Source organism: Microcaecilia unicolor, chromosome 7 (genome assembly GCF_901765095.1).
Source record: "Microcaecilia unicolor chromosome 7, aMicUni1.1, whole genome shotgun sequence".
Taxonomy (NCBI): Eukaryota; Metazoa; Chordata; class Amphibia; order Gymnophiona; family Siphonopidae; genus Microcaecilia; species Microcaecilia unicolor.
In genome coordinates, this window is record NC_044037.1 from 351,888 (window position 1) to 367,468 (window position 15,581).

Below are 15,581 nucleotides of genomic sequence, written 5' to 3' on the forward strand. Positions count from 1 at the left end.
TCTTTTTTTTAGTGGGCGGACTTGAACATTCCAATGATTTCTGCATCTTAAGTAGCAGGTTCACTGAACTCGCAAGCGGATTTCCTCAGCAGAGTGTGTCTGGACCCAGGGGAATGGCAACTGTCAAAGTCTGCATTTCGCCTCATTTTCACACAGTGGGATGTTCGGTTCTGGACCTCTTGGCATCCGGACTTAGTGCTCAAGTACACAGGTTCTACAGCTGCTTCAGGGATCCACTCCCTAGGAATGGATACACTGATACTGACTTGGCCATTGGACTGTCTCCTTTTACGTATTTCCTCCGTGGCCTCTTGTGGGAAGGACGTTGCACAGGATTGTGCATCATCCCGGGAAGGTTGCTCTTGTAGCTCTGGACTGGCCCAGATGTTCTTGGTATTAAGACCTCCATCTTCAAATCAGTCCTCTGTTGACTCTCCCCCCTCCGACGGGCTTATTGCACCATGGTCCAGTACTTATGGAGGATCATTCCTGCATTGGTATTATGGCCTGGCTCTTGAGAAGGCGTGATTGAGGAAGAAGCCACAGATGATGTTATTTCTACCTTGTTGCAAGGCCAGTAGAAGTCCAATTCTTATGCTGGAGTGCTTAGAACTTTTGAGAGCTGGTCCTCACAGAAGGTGTTTCTCCGTTTCATGCTTCCTTGTCTCAAACTTTATCCTCCTTTCAGGAGGGATTCAAAAAAGGCTTGGCTCTGAATTCATTCAAGGTTCAGGCGGCAGTGTTGGCATATCATAGAGGCAAGATACAGAATTCCTCATTGGCTGCTCACTCTGATATAGTGCGATTCCTCAAGGGAGTCTCTCATCTGCGCCCCCCTCTCTGCATTATTTGTCCTCAGTGGAGTCTTCAAGGGGTTAAGGCTCTTCAGTCAGCCCCATTTTTAGCTGGTTTGTTCGTCAACTATCAAAGATCTTACTTTAACGGCACTATTTGTAGTTGCCATTTCGACTGCACAGAGATTTTCAGAGCCTCAAGCTGTCTCGCAGCGATCTTTCTCCGCTTTTCTAACTTAGGAGTTTCCATGCGGACAGTTCCGTCCTTTTTTGTTGAAGATTGTGTCAGCCTGTGTTTTCTTCCTTCTTTTTTCAGGGAGGTTTATTTTGAAGAGTACGCTCCTCTGCGACTGTTGGTTGTGAAGCACGTCCTTATTCACTATCTTAACGCTATCAATGATTTCAGGTGGTCTGATCATTTTTTTGTTCTCTCTGCAGGACCCAAGAAGGGTTTTCTGGTCTCTAAAACGACAGTGGCTCAATGGCATAAGGAGGCTATCTTTAGTTTACATTCTGAGGAGTAGATCTGCTCCCATGCATATCAAGGCTCATTCTACCAGGTCTTTGGTAACTTTGGCAGAGTCTAGAGCAGTTTTGTTGGCAGAGATCTATCAGTCAGTGACATGGTCATCTTGTCATTTCTTTAAGCATTACCATTTGGATGTGTCTGCTCGAACAGATGCTTCCTTCGGGGCCACAGTTCTTGCTGCAGGGATATCACAGTACCTCCCCTCTTGAGGATTGATTTTGTACATCCCATTTGACTGGACTGACCTTGGGACATAATGGAAGGAGAAATTATTTAATTACCTGATAGTTTCTTTCCTTTAGTCCCAAAGGGTCAGGCCAGAGCCTGCTCTTCTGTGATGATTTTGATTTTTCCGGTTCTATGTAATTTCGTGTTTCGGGTGTCTGTATTGTTCTGGTTTTTTTTATTTCTAAGGCATGAGTTTTGCCCTTTATTTTATAGTTCTTTTTCTATCTAGAGGCTGTATGGTTTTTTTCTCTCTCTGAAAGTCACACACTTTCACTGCTTTGTTATCGAATACTGGCTTGGTTGCTAAGCGCAGAAGCTTATGAGGCACAACTCATTAGAGTTCTCTATCTCCACCTGCTTGCGGATGGTCACAAACCATTTTTCTGTACTGATCGTTGGGACTAAAGGAAAGAGAATTATCAGGTAATTAATTTTTCCATCTCTGTGGAGGAGAGGACATCATAAGGTTGATAATAGCAAATAAATGTTGCTAGTTAGCGTGGAGGGAGGAGGAGGCAGGGTTGAAATTAGTGGTATTGTTGTATCCCTTATCATCCCTCTAGACCGACCCAGATTGCTGGGTTTTGCACACCTACCAGTAAGTAGAGACTGAGAACTATGTTAGTCTATAACTATACTTTGCAGTTCCCTTGGAACCTTTTAGTCTTTTAATAATTGGTGATGTATATTTTGTGAGCAGTGCTGTGAGGCATTGGTTTGCTGCTTTTGTTTTTAAGAAAGAAAGAGAACAGAAATATTCAAGCATTTGCAATTCTGGATATTGCTACATTTGGCTGATGACAGCATAAGCATGGCTCAAAGTAAAGGATGATGAGAGGAGCATTGAGAAGGAAAGTTGGGACCTTTTTGTTTTCTGCTTTGATACAGTAATACTGAATCACTGGAGGACTGCACAGCTATAGGCTCATACAGTATTCAGTAGCTCTGTCTTCACCTACTGTAGGAGTGCATAATCCTGCAGTTTGGGCTAGTCTGGAGCACCTAGTGCAGAGCTTCCCAAACCGGGGGTTTGTACCCCAAATGAGATCACACAACCTGCTTTATTTGGGTCACAACAAAGGTGGACTCTCCATCTAAATTTCATGCTTCAACAAGGTTTCTTCCCTGAGGATCATGGCAACATCCTTCTTACTCCAATACCAAAGGACACTAAGAAAAAGACCAATGATATTACCAACTACCGTCCAGTTGCTTCTATTTCACTGGTAGTTAAATTAATGGAAAGCATGGTGAGTAAACAACTTATGAACTACCTGGACAAATTTTCAATACTACATGATTCGCAATCAGGATTTCGCCCCCTCCATAGTACGGAAACTGTATTAGTTACTCTTTTGGCCAAATTTAAGCAAGAAATAGCTGCAGGCAAAATTATACTTCAATTTGATATGTCCAGTGCATTTGATATGGTCAACCATAACATTCTATTAAATCTTCTTGAGCACTTTGGAATTGGCGGAAATATACTTAGATGGATTAAAGGTTTTTTTATCCTCCAGATCTTACCAAGTGAAATCGAATGCAAAAATATCAACGTGGAAAGCAGTATGCGGAGTTCCCCAGGGTTCACTATTATCACCAACACTCTTCAACATAATGATGATCCCATTGGCTAAATCCTTATCCAATTTAGTTCTTAACCCGTTTATATATGCTGATGATGTTAGTCTATATACCTTTTAGACATGACCTGACAGAAATTACCAATACAATTAAGATTGGCCTGAACACAATGGACGCATGGACAAACTCATTCCAATTGAAACTTAACACTGAAAAGACTCATTGCCTCATCCTTTCATCTCAACACAATAGGTATAAACCTGCAACCTTAAATATCCCAAACCACTCCCTCCCGATTTCGGATAGCCTAAAACTAGTTGGTGTCATAATTGATCGAAACCTGACACTTGAAAGCCATGCAATGTTCCACGTTAGGAGTCATGGACCAAGAAAGGGATCTAGGTGTCATCGTTGATGATACATTGAAACTTTCTGCTCAGTGTGCTGCTGCGGTTAAGAAAACAAATAGAAGGTATTATTAGGAAAGGAATGGAAAACAAAAATGAAGATGTTATAATGCCTTTGTATTGCTCCATGGTGCGACCGCACCTCAAATATTGTGCAATTCTGGTCACCGCATCTCAAAAAAGATATAGTGGAATTAGAAAAGGTGCAGAGAAGGGCGACGAAAATGATAAAGTGGAAGGGACGACTTTCCTATGAGGAAAGGCTAAAGCGGCTAGGGCTTTTCAGCTTGGAGAAAAGGCAGCTGAGGGGAGATATGATAGAGGTCTATAAAATAATGAGTGGAGTTGAACGGGTAGATGTGAAGTGTCCGTTTACGTTTTTCAAAAATACTAGGACTAGGGGACTTGCGATGAAGCTACAATGTAGTAAATTTAAAACGAATTGGAGAAAATTTTTCTTCACTCAACGTGTAATTAAACTCTGGAATTCGTTGCCAGAGAATGTGGTAAAGGCGGTTAGCTTAGCGGAGTTTTAAAAAGGTTTGGACGGCTTCCTAAAGGAAAAGGCCATAGACCATTATTAAATGGACTTGGGGAAAATCCACTTTTTCTTGGGTAAGCAGTATAAAATGTTTTGTACTTTTTGGGGGATCTTTCCAGGTATTTGTGACCTGGATTGGCCACTGTTGGAAACAGAATGCTGGACTTGATGGACCTTAGGTGGCAATACTTATGTACTTAAACTCCACTATAAAGAAAATGTTTCATTCAATGTGGAAACTTAAATGCATAAAACCTTTCTTCCCATGAGATGTATTTCGCAACCTAATACAATCAATGGTACTAAGCCATCTAGACTACTGTAACGGAATCTATGCAGTTTGTAAAGAACTACTAACTAAAAAACTTCAGACTGCCCAGAATACAGCAGCTAGATTGATCTTTGGAAAGTCAAAATTTGAAAGTCCCAAACCCCTTCGTGAAAAATTACATTGGCTTCCCACCAAGGAAGCATTGCCTTCAAAGTTTGCACTCTGGTACACAGGATCATCTACGGCGAAGTCCCTGAATACATGTTGAACCTAATAAATCTGCCACCTAGAAATAGTACCAGTTTATCCAGAACTTATTTAAATTTACATTATTACTACTACTACTACTATTTAGCATTTCTATAGTGCTACAAGGCATACGCAGCGCTGCACAAACAGATTGCAATGGTCTTAGATAATTAATGTTATACCTGGTGCGTGCTAACAGAATATTCAATAAAGATCCACTAATAGCAAGTAAAATTCTCTAAGTGTCTTACTTTAAATGAGGAAAAGACTTCAGATACTCGGCTCTAGTGGATATAACTTTCACTTGAACCGGGTTGCTCAGCATTTACCTTGAAAAGATTTTTGTTTTTTTGTTTTTTTTCCTATGAGTAAAACTGCTGGCGAGTATCCTCACGTCAAAAAACCTCAATCTCTAATGGGTATAGTGCCTTTATTTATTTAAGACACTTAACAGAGAATTTTACTTGCTATTAGTGGATTTGTAATGGTCTTAGGTACAAATCTAATTATGCATCCTGCTTCTCTTACATAAGTACAAAACTATGGAATGCATTGCCTAAAACCGTAAAATCAATTCAGAACCCTCTCAACTTCAGGAAGATACTGAAAACCACCTTGTTTAAGAAGGCCTATTCCCCAGACCTGACTTAATTTTCTTCTTTCTGCGATACAGCGAAACTTTGGACCGTACTGGACTCTTATTATATCTTTGTTGCTTTTATTCATGCTGCTTATATGTTCACTACTGTATTGTGTATTTGTATTTTACCTAACCGGAGCCTGTCTCTACGGTATTGTGTAAGCCACATTGAGCCTGCAACTGAGTGGGAAAATGTGGGGTATAAATGTGTTAAATAGGTGCATCATTTATTCTGGACCTTCAGGGAGGGTCTCTCAATTTTATTTGAACTTAGGAAAATTCACTGCTTATTTCTAGGATAAGCAGTACAAAATCATTTAACCCTTTTGGTATCTTGCCAGGTACTTGTGACCTGGATTGGGCACTGTTGGAAACAGGATGCTGGGCTTAATGGACCTTCAGTCTGTCCCAATATGCAATGCTTATGTTCTTATGCCTTGTTCAACAGACTAGATGGACCATACAGATCTTTATCTGCCATCAGTTGCTATGTTACTGTATAACAGTTATACAACTTATTTATTCTCCTTGATAGTTCTGCAGATTTCTTCCTATTTATCTATATTTTGATTTTGTTTTGTTTTTTTCCTTTGCATGGCACTTAGGTTACTGAAGCAGAAGAATGTTATAATACAGCTCTTCGTCTTTGTCCTACTCATGCGGACTCCCTGAATAATCTTGCAAACATCAAACGGGAGCAGGGAAACATAGAGGAAGCTGTTCGTCTGTACCGGAAAGCTCTTGAGGTATGCAAGGGTAGTGCATTTCCAGTAGATACTTTGGTGCTGGAAAACACTGGAATCTACAAAGTGGGATAGTATTTAATGGACCCAAAAATGTTTGTAGCACTTACATATACTATAACTTGGCTTTATCTTGTTCTCTAATGTTTATTTACACCTTATATGTGTGTAAACAAAGAAACTGACACCTATTATAAAGAAGAATAATCAGAATATTTTTATTTTTTCAACTGTCCTCCGTCGGACAGAGGCAGTGTGGGAACACCACACTGGAAGCAAAGTCTGCTTACACAATATATTTTTAGCAATAATACAGAGATATATATTTGCTCAGCAGTAATACAGAGATATATGCTTGCTCAGCTTTGCTTTGCTTTGCTTAAGATACCTATCTTCTCCTCAGTTTAAATACACTTACATTCATACTGCACCCAATGTGTGCACGTCAGCAACCCTTTTTCTTTGAAGCTTGTTCTCATATTCCTTATCTACAAATGTCTGCAAGCAACATTCCTTCTGCTACCTTGCACGGACTTTCTCCCCCCCCCCCCCCCCCCCCCCTTACACAGCCTCCTGTCTCTGCTTCACACCAGGCTGCTCAAGGTTGATTCTATGACTCCCTCATTGTTTTCACAGGTTTGTGACTCATAGGTCTTTTGCCTTAATACTTGCACTTCACTGACCATAGGAACTTTATACTGTTCAATAGTTTCTCATTATATTTATGCAGCATGTTCATTATTATTAACACTAAGGACAAGCAGGCTGTTTGTCTTCTCACAGATGGGTGATGTCATTTGATGGAGCCTGGTGCAAACTAGAGTTGCATAAGGGACAGAAATCTAACCTGTTTTTGCCTTCCTCTGCGGGAATTAAACCGTCCCTGCTGCAAGTAATCTCCTCCATCCCAGCTCCTGGCCCGCCCTTGCTGTGCCGCAGTCACCTTGATACCCCCTTCCCCCAAGGAAGCCAGATTGCATAAGCAGTAAAAATACTAGTGAAAGTAGCATAATTCATTTTCTTCTATACTCTACTAAGACAGCAGATATACAGATCAGCACAGGGACCAAAGCAGTCCAAATTCCAAAACAAGTAAAGTCAGAAACAACACAGTTTATACCTAATTGTTCAGCCACCCTTAGGATTAACCTTTCGGTTTAAAAGGCAAAACCACGTGCATGTAAGGATTGGATAAATGAATTAAAACAAAGTTTAAAGCAAATGCCTTTAATATGTAATACTTGGTAGCAGTAATGAAACAGTGATGGAATATTTATTTATTTATTTATTATATTTGTATCCCTCACTTTCCCACTAAAAGCAGGCTCAATGCGGCTTACATAGTAATAGGTAACACAGAATTTTGTTATGTTGGAAATTAAGTATAACATAGTAGAAGGATGGATGGGAGTAAATGGATTGGTAGGTAGGTAGAGACAGGTGATAGAGGAGGGTACGGTGGGAGATAGATTCTGGGTCAATGTCGTTTTCTCTTCAGTATATGTAAGGTAGGTGGGTTCATGAGATTAATCTGGGTCTTTTGGGTAGGCTTGTTTGAATAGATGGGTTTTTAGTGCTTTTCTGAATGGTACTGGTCTCCGTATCTCAAAAAAGATATAGTAGAATTGGAAAAGGTACAGCGAAGGGCGACGAAAATGATAGTGGGGATGGGACGACTTTCCTATGAAGAGAGGCTGAGAAGGCTAGGGCTTTTCAGCTTGGAGAAGAGACGGCTGAGGGGAGATATGATAGAAGTGTATAAAATAATGAGTGGAATGGATCGGGTGGATGTGAAGCGACTGTTCACGCTATCCAAAAATACTAGGACTAGAGGGCATGAGTTGAAGCTACAGTGTGGTAAATTTAAAACGAATCGGAGAAAATCTTTCTTCACCCAACGTGTAATTAGACTCTGGAATTCATTGCCGGAGAACGTGGTACGGGCGGTTAGCTTGACGGAGTTTAAAAAGGGGTTAGATAGATTCCTAAAGGACAAGTCCATAGACCGCTATTAAATGGACTTGGAAAAATTCCGCATTTTTAGGTATAACTTGTCTGGAATGTTTTTACGTTTGGGGAGCGTGCCAGGTGCCCTTGACCTGGATTGGCCACTGTCGGTGACAGGATGCTGGGCTAGATGGACCTTTGGTCTTTCCCAGTATGGCACTACTTATGTACTTATGTAGGTGGTCATGGATTTCTCGGATAGGTCTAGGGAGAGCGTTCCATAGACGGCTTCCCAGGAAGGAGAAATTGGATCCATAATAAGTTTTGTACTTGAGACCTTTACAGCTGGGATAGTGCAGGTTGAGGTACTTTTGTGAGGATACAGACATGTTTCTTGCTGGAAGGTCGACCAGATTTATCATATAGTTTGGAGATTCACATAGCAAGCCAGCCTGAGGCAACAGATTTATTTTCTACTGAACATGATTAACTTTGTATGGCCTTGGCGACTAATAGTGTGCTGAACTGGCCAATGTTGGCACATTTAATGCATGAACGAATCCCTTCCCTAATTGTAAAATACCTCTCTTTGAAAAAGTAGTAATAAAGGCAAGTGCATTTTTATAATATACCACTGCAATCCACAAATCAAAAGGAGCAAGTTCCCACATGCCATCTTTTTCTTTTGATGTAGGCATAGGGAAAATTTTTTTTTAAATGCTCCCAAGTTTCAACCTAATTTATGTTTAATGTAGGATTTAAATGTCATAAATAAGTAAATAGATAGAAACTCTGAATGTTGAGCACCTGATTTCTCATAACACTGCCCAGTCCCAGCCACCCAGCTCTGAACTGCTTGCATCTGTTTAACCATTCTCCCACCTCTGCAATAAAGCTCCTTCTCTTCAGATTTCTATCTCCAGCCACTGATACAACGCTCAGAATTAGTGTGTCTTGCTTTGGGGCAATACTTCTGATGATCTACTGCTGGGAGTAAACTATATTCAATAAAGTAAATTTCAGAAAATAGAGGCTTCAGGTGTATGCTGATGTGCTGAGGTTATACTTCCTGGATATTAAAGCTTCACACATATTAAGCTTTAAAGGCCTTGACAGTGGCAGGGATGGAACCAGGCTGCTGGTGCTAACATTTAAAAAGGAGAGAGAGCAGCTTTTAAACTAGAATTGGTGGGGGTGGGGATGGGGAGCAAACAGTTGCCCAGGAACGCTTGGTTCAGTGTGGCGTATCCTTGAAGGATACTATTGAAACAGGACATTTAGAGTCACATTAGAGAGATTTCAACAATGCTGAAAGAAAGTCAGGTGTGCTTAATAAGAGAGCAGGTTAAAGGATGCACATTACTACTACTACTACAAATCATTTCTATAGCGCTACCAGTACCCCCTTCAACTTCTAAGCAGCTTGTAGATGCAAGGAAAAAACAAAGAATTCGAAGTGCCTGTATACAAATGTTAAAAGTCTAAAAAATAAGATGGGAGAGTATATAGCACTAAATGATGAGGTAGCTCTAATAGGCATCTGAGACCTGGTGGAAAGGACATTCAGTGGGACACTGTGTTAACAGGGTGCAAATTGTATTGCAATGATGATATCAAATTGGAGGTGGGGGGTTGCATTATATGTTTGAGGGAATTGAGTCAAATAAATTAAACATTCCACATGAAACAGGTAGCAGTATCATGGTTAGAAAATTCCATGTGTGAAAGGAATGAATATTCTTGTAGGGCTGTACTACTGTCTGCCAGGACAGAAGGAGCAGACAGATGAAGAAATGTTTACAGAAATTAGGAAAGCTGGCAAATTGGGCAACACTATAATGGTGATTTCATTTTACCAATATAAATATTGGAATTAGTAGAATATAACTCAACATTCTCCGAGGACAAGCAGGCTGCTTGTTCTCACTGATGGGTGACGTCCACGGCAGCCCCTCCAATCGGAACACTTTCTAGCAAAGTCCTTTGCTAGTCCTCGCGCGCCGATGTGCACCGCGCACGCGCGGCCGTCTTCCCGCCCGAACCGGCTCGTGCCGGCCAGTATTTTTTTGTCCGCGCTCGGTACGGTCGTGTTTCGCCGTTCGCGTCCCAAAGTTGACCTCGCGCGTTGTTTATCGACTTAGTTCTACAAAAAAAAAAAAAAGGTGTCAGAAGGAGACCTTTATGGTTTTCTCCCTTCCTGTACTTCTAGTTTTGCCCCGGTAAGTTTTCTTTCGTCGTCGGGGTAGGCCCTATTTAGGCCTCGGTCGAAGTTTTTCTTCCCCCTATTTTTGTGGTGCCATTATCGCCATTTTGAGTTTTGATCTCGCCGGCGCGATTTTTCCGCCCATGACATCGAAGTCTTCCAGCGGCTTCAAGAAGTGCACCCAGTGCGCCCGGGTAATCTCGCTCACTGACAGGCACGCGTCGTGTCTTCAGTGTCTGGAGGCTGGGCACCGCCCTCAGGCCTGTAGTCTGTGTTCTCTTTTGCAAAAGCGGACTCAGGTAGCGAGATTAGCCCAGTGGAACGTTTTGTTCTCGGGCTCTTCGTCGGCATCGGCACCGGGAGTATCGACTGCTTCGACGTCGTCGGCGCCCGGACCTTCATCCTCGTCCCCGATTGCATCGAGGCATCGGCCCTCTGCATCGGGACGACATCGGAGGGCTGTGTCGGCGTCGGTGTTATCGAGACCTCCTCGTCTGCTGATGTCGGACGGTGGTGCTTCGTCTGGAGTGCAGGTGAGGGCTGTCCATTCCCCTGCTGGTGGCGGTGAGCCTTCGGGTGGGTCTCCCCCTACCCTGAGGGCTCCTACGGTACAGCCCCCCCTGAGACCGACCTTCTTCGGCCTCGGCCCCGAGGAAGGGACGGCTGGATTCTACGTCCTCCTCGTCGGTGCCGGGAAGCTCCGGTGACGTGCTTCGTTCCAAAAAATCGAAGAAGCATCGTCACCGGTCCCCTTCCCGTGTCGGCACCGAGAGCTCTGGGTCGCCGAGGGAGTCGGCACCCAGTAAGCATCGGCACCGAGAGGACCGCTCGCCCTCTGTTCAAGAGGTGTCGATGCGCTCCCCTTTGGACAGCCCGGAACAGCCTCCACGCCCGGAACAGGTTCTGACATCGACTCCTGCATCGGCTTCCATGTCTTTTTCCACAGCCGCTCTGAACGAGAGTCTCCGGGCCGTTCTCCCAGAGATCCTGGGAGAGCTGTTGCGCCCTACCCCTCCGGTACCGGGGGTGCTTGCGCCACCGGTACCGTCGAGCGAGGCGCCGGCTGGCCCATTGTCCGGGGTGAGGTCTCCGACATCGGTGCCGCTTGCGGTACCGAGTGCGGTAGCCTCCCAGGAAGGCTCCCCGACTACGTCGGCGGAGGGAGCTTCGCCGGTGCGGGCGAGGGAGTCTACCTCTCGACGCTCCCACCGTGGCCGTGGTTCCACGGAGTCGAGCCGGGCACGGTTGCAGACACAGGTCCGTGAACTTGTGTCTGACACCGATGATGAGGCCTCGTGGTAAGAGGAAGAGGACATCAGATATTTCTCTGATGAGGAGTCTGAGGGTCTTCCTTCTGATCCCACTCCCTCTCCTGAAAGGCAGCTTTCTCCTCCTGAGAGCCTGTCTTTCGCTTCCTTTGTCCGGGAGATGTCTACGGCCATCCCCTTCCCGGTGGTTGTGGAGGACGAGCCCAGGGCTGAAATGTTTGAGCTCCTGGACTATCCTTCTCCACCTAAGGAAGCGTCCACAGTACCCATGCATCATGTCCTCAAAAAGACATTGCTGGCGAACTGGACCAAGCCTCTAAGTAATCCCCACTTCCTTAGCGTCCCTCCGGACCGGCCCAGGATTGGACTGATGGGTTGTGCACGCCTACCAGCAGGTGGAGACTGAGAAAAAAACTCTGACTCTAGAGAGCCAATGAGAGCCCTGGTCATGTGACCCTAGCCTCAGTATTTTCTCAGTCTCCCAGCAGGTAGGACGTGAGCCTATTAGTCTCTCTTTTTGGTATTTGTAGATATTTTCTTTATTGGTTCTTCTGTGCCCAGGAATTTTATTGAGGTCATTCCTGATACTAAGTGCCTTAGTGTTCAGCCTCGGGGGTGTTAAACTCGGGTGCCCCGAGTCCCTCCCCCCTATTTCCTCCCCATCTCCCTTCTGGTGTATCCTCACACAGCTTTATTAAAAACTAAGGGAAGGGCTACCCTTTCATTGTAAAGGAGTATTGCCTTTGGGAGAGGCAGCCAGTACTTTAAAAAAAAAAAAAAAAAAAAAAGAACTGAACAGCTGAGTAAGCTATCTGTTCCCCGCTGACTTAACGAGCAGGTAGCTCTGTCAGGCAGCTCTGTCTTTTCAACTCTGTGTGGGTTTCAGCACCTGTTTAAAAAAAAAAAAAAAAAAGAGCTACGAGATAGGGGAAGCGAACTAAGGCAAGCCAGTGCCCTTTTAGTGTTTTATTGCTCCTGTCAGCCCTCGGGTTTTTAGCTGCTAAATAGGCTGTTTAAAAAGGCGCGAACCGCGTTGCCGCTTTCTCGCGAGTGGTCGCTTGTTGCCGCTATGGCGGAAAAGTTGAAAAGATGTGCAGTGTGTCAGCGTCGGGGAGTTAATGCCGCCGGCACCTGTAAATTTTGTACGGTGCTTGACATGCCCGCCGTTTCTCTTCCTCCGCCGGTTTTGTCTTCGGTTCCGTCGGGGGTTTCGATTTCGCCGTCGCGCTCCCTCGCTCCTAGTTCGGAGGCCTCTGGCTTAGTTCTTGAAGCGCCCGCGGCGAAAGTGGCGTGAACGGCGGCCATTTTGTCTCCTGCTCCTTCAACGTTGGGTGCCGCGTCTGGCCCTTTAAACTCCGCGATTTTGGGAGATCTCAATACGGAGGTCCTGGTACATTCGACAGCCACTCAGGGAGGAGGTTTTCCCCCTGAGTTTGTTATTCAGATGTACCAGGCCTTCCTGATGCAGCGAGAGGGGCCAGCAGCGGGGCTGGCAGGGGCTACAGCGGGGCTGTCAGGGGCTATGGGCAGTTCGGTTCCTACTGCAGCTAAGCCTAGGACATGTGAGTTTCCTTCAGATCTGGTACCAGAGCATAGTTCAGACATGCCTTTTTTGGAGGAAGAGGAAGACTTAGGACCGGCACTTAATGAGCTGGCTTGGGAGGATCCTTCCTCTTTAGATCCTGACACTGTTCCTTTGGGCCAGGGGGAAGATCCCTCGGTGGCTAGAGTGTTTCATAAGGAAGATTTACAGGATCTTATTGCTATGGTGGCTACTACTTTAAATTTTGATGATCAGCCTCCAGCTTCACAAGTCCGTAAGGTTGATTTGTTGGTTAAGGGCTCTAGGGCTTCCAGCAAGACCTTCCCTATGCATGAGGACATTTGGGATGTCATTAAAGCACAGTGGGAGGTTCCGGATGCGGCTTTTCGGCCTACTAGATCTATGTCTCGTTTATATCCAGTGCCCGAAGCTGATAAAGCACTTCTTAAGCTCCCAGTGGTTGATGCTGTGGTCTCTGCGGTTACTAAACGCAACACAGTCCCAGTAGATGGAGGAACGGCGCTTAAAGATACTCAAGACAGGCGTTTGGATTCTCTTTTGAAGCATAATTTTGAGGTTTCCTCTCTGGCAGTGCAGGCGGCCATTTGCGGATCTTTAGTGGCCAGGGCCTGTTTTCGTTGGGCCGAGAGAGTCCTGGATAGATCTTCGAATGATCTTGCAGCTATAGATGTTGAGGTGGCAAAGATTGAAACGGGCTCTGCTTTTTTAGCCGATGCCCTATATGACCTGTTGAGGGCATCTTCTAAATCTTTGGCCCTGGGAGTTGCAGCTCGCCGCTCTCTTTGGTTGAAAGGTTGGTCGGCAGATGCGGCCTCCAAATCTAAGTTAAGTAAATTTCCCTTTAGGGGTTCATTTTTGTTTGGAGAGGATTTGGACAAATTGGTTCACTCCCTAGGAGACTCTAAGGTGCCTCGTCTCCCTGAAGATCGGCCTTGCCTTTCCGGTCGGGGTGCCTTGTTTGGACGTGGTAGGCTAAGGTCTTTCCGTAGATTTCAGCCTGATAAACCTTTGCAGCCTCAGAGATCGCGTTTCTTTACCAGGAACCAGTTCTTTCGAGGCTACCGCAGAGGAGGCAGATTCTCAAGCGGCAATTTTCGCTCCCCTGCGCGTACTTCCCAATGAAGGTGCGAGGGCCCCTTCTCTGGTACCTGTCGGAGCTCGGCTTTCTCAGTTTTATCAGAGGTGGGCCCACATTACATCAGATCAGTGGGTCTTGGAGGTGGTTCGAGACGGATATGCCTTAGAATTTGCAAGGCCTATTTCAGACGCCTTTCTAGAGTCTCCCTGTCGTTCTCCCCTCAAAGCGCGTGCGGTTCGGGAGACTCTGCAGAGGCTCTTAGATCTTCAGGCGATTTATCCAGTTCCTCCTGCCGAGTACAAGCAAGGTCGGTATTCCATTTACTTTGTGGTGCCCAAAAAGGAGGACTCCCATCGTCCTATTCTCGACCTCAAAGCTGTCAATCGCGCTCTCAAGGTCACCAGTTTCTGGATGGAGACCCTTCGGTCAGTCATAGTAGCAGTGCGCAAGGGAGAGTATTTAACAGCCTTGGACCTGACAGAGGCCTATTTGCATATTCCCATTCGTCCTGCTCACCACAAGTTTTTGCGTTTTGCAATTCTAGGCCGGCATTATCAGTTTCGCGCTCTGCCTTTCGGCCTGGCGACGGCGCCGCGCACATTTACCAAAGTGATGGTCGTGGTTGCAGCGGCTCTCAGGAAGGAAGGGATTTTGGTTCATCCCTACCTGGACGACTGGTTGATAAGGGCAAAGTCTTATCAAGAAAGTTGTCAGGTCACGGAGCTAGTAGTAACGTTCCTGCAGTCCCTAGGTTGGGTGGTGAACATAGCCAAGAGCCGTTTGGTTCCCTCTCAGTCTCTAGAGTATTTGGGGGTCACCTTCGATACTGCGAGGGGTCGAGTTTTTCTTCCACAGGGCAGAATCCTAAAGCTCCGGTCTCAGGTTCTGAATTTGATGCATCGGAAAGTACTGTGTGCTCGAGACTATCTTCAGGTTCTCGGTTCCATGGCTGCCTCGATAGAAGTAGTTCCCTGGGCCAGAGCTCACATGAGATCTCTTCAGTGGTCTCTTCTGACCCGGTGGTCTGCTCAGACAGATTCCCTTCTGATGAGACTGCCTTTGAGGCTCCGGGAGCGAATCTCTCTGTTTTGGTGGCTACGGATACAGAATCTCACTGTGGGGATGCCGTTGGAGCCTCCGCGGTGGATACCTCTAACAACAGATGCCAGTCTCCGGGGCTGGGGGGCTCATTGCCTGGACAAGTGGGCCCAGGGCCTCTGGTCGCCGCTGGAAGCAGTTCAATCCATCAACTTTCTGGAGACCAGGGCGATTCGGTTAGCTCTGCTGCACTTCGGTTCTCTTCTGGAGGGCACAGCTGTGCGAGTTCTCTCGGACAACGCCTCGGCAGTAGCCTACATCAACCGCCAGGGAGGTACGAGGTGCCGTCTCCTGTGTCGGGAAGCGGAGAGTCTCCTGGCGTGGGCGGAGATTCACCTCACGGCCATCTCAGCCTCGCATGTGGCAGGAGTGGATAACGTGCAAGCAGACTTCCTCAGTCGTCACACTCTCGATCCCGGGGAATGGGCTCTGAGCGA

At 45.6% G+C, this 15,581-nt stretch overlaps 1 protein-coding gene across 4 annotated transcripts in view; it reads left to right on the plus strand.

Moving 5' to 3' along the window:
- Nucleotides 1-15,581, plus strand: part of OGT (O-linked N-acetylglucosamine (GlcNAc) transferase) — a 257,459-nt gene that overhangs the window by 68,121 nt on the left and 173,757 nt on the right. For all 4 annotated transcript variants that reach the window (XM_030208828.1, XM_030208829.1, XM_030208830.1 and 1 more), the window contains one exon: nucleotides 5,849-5,989. In XM_030208828.1, coding sequence (XP_030064688.1) covers nucleotides 5,849-5,989 — 141 coding nt within the window. The remainder of the gene's footprint in view (nucleotides 1-5,848; nucleotides 5,990-15,581) is intronic.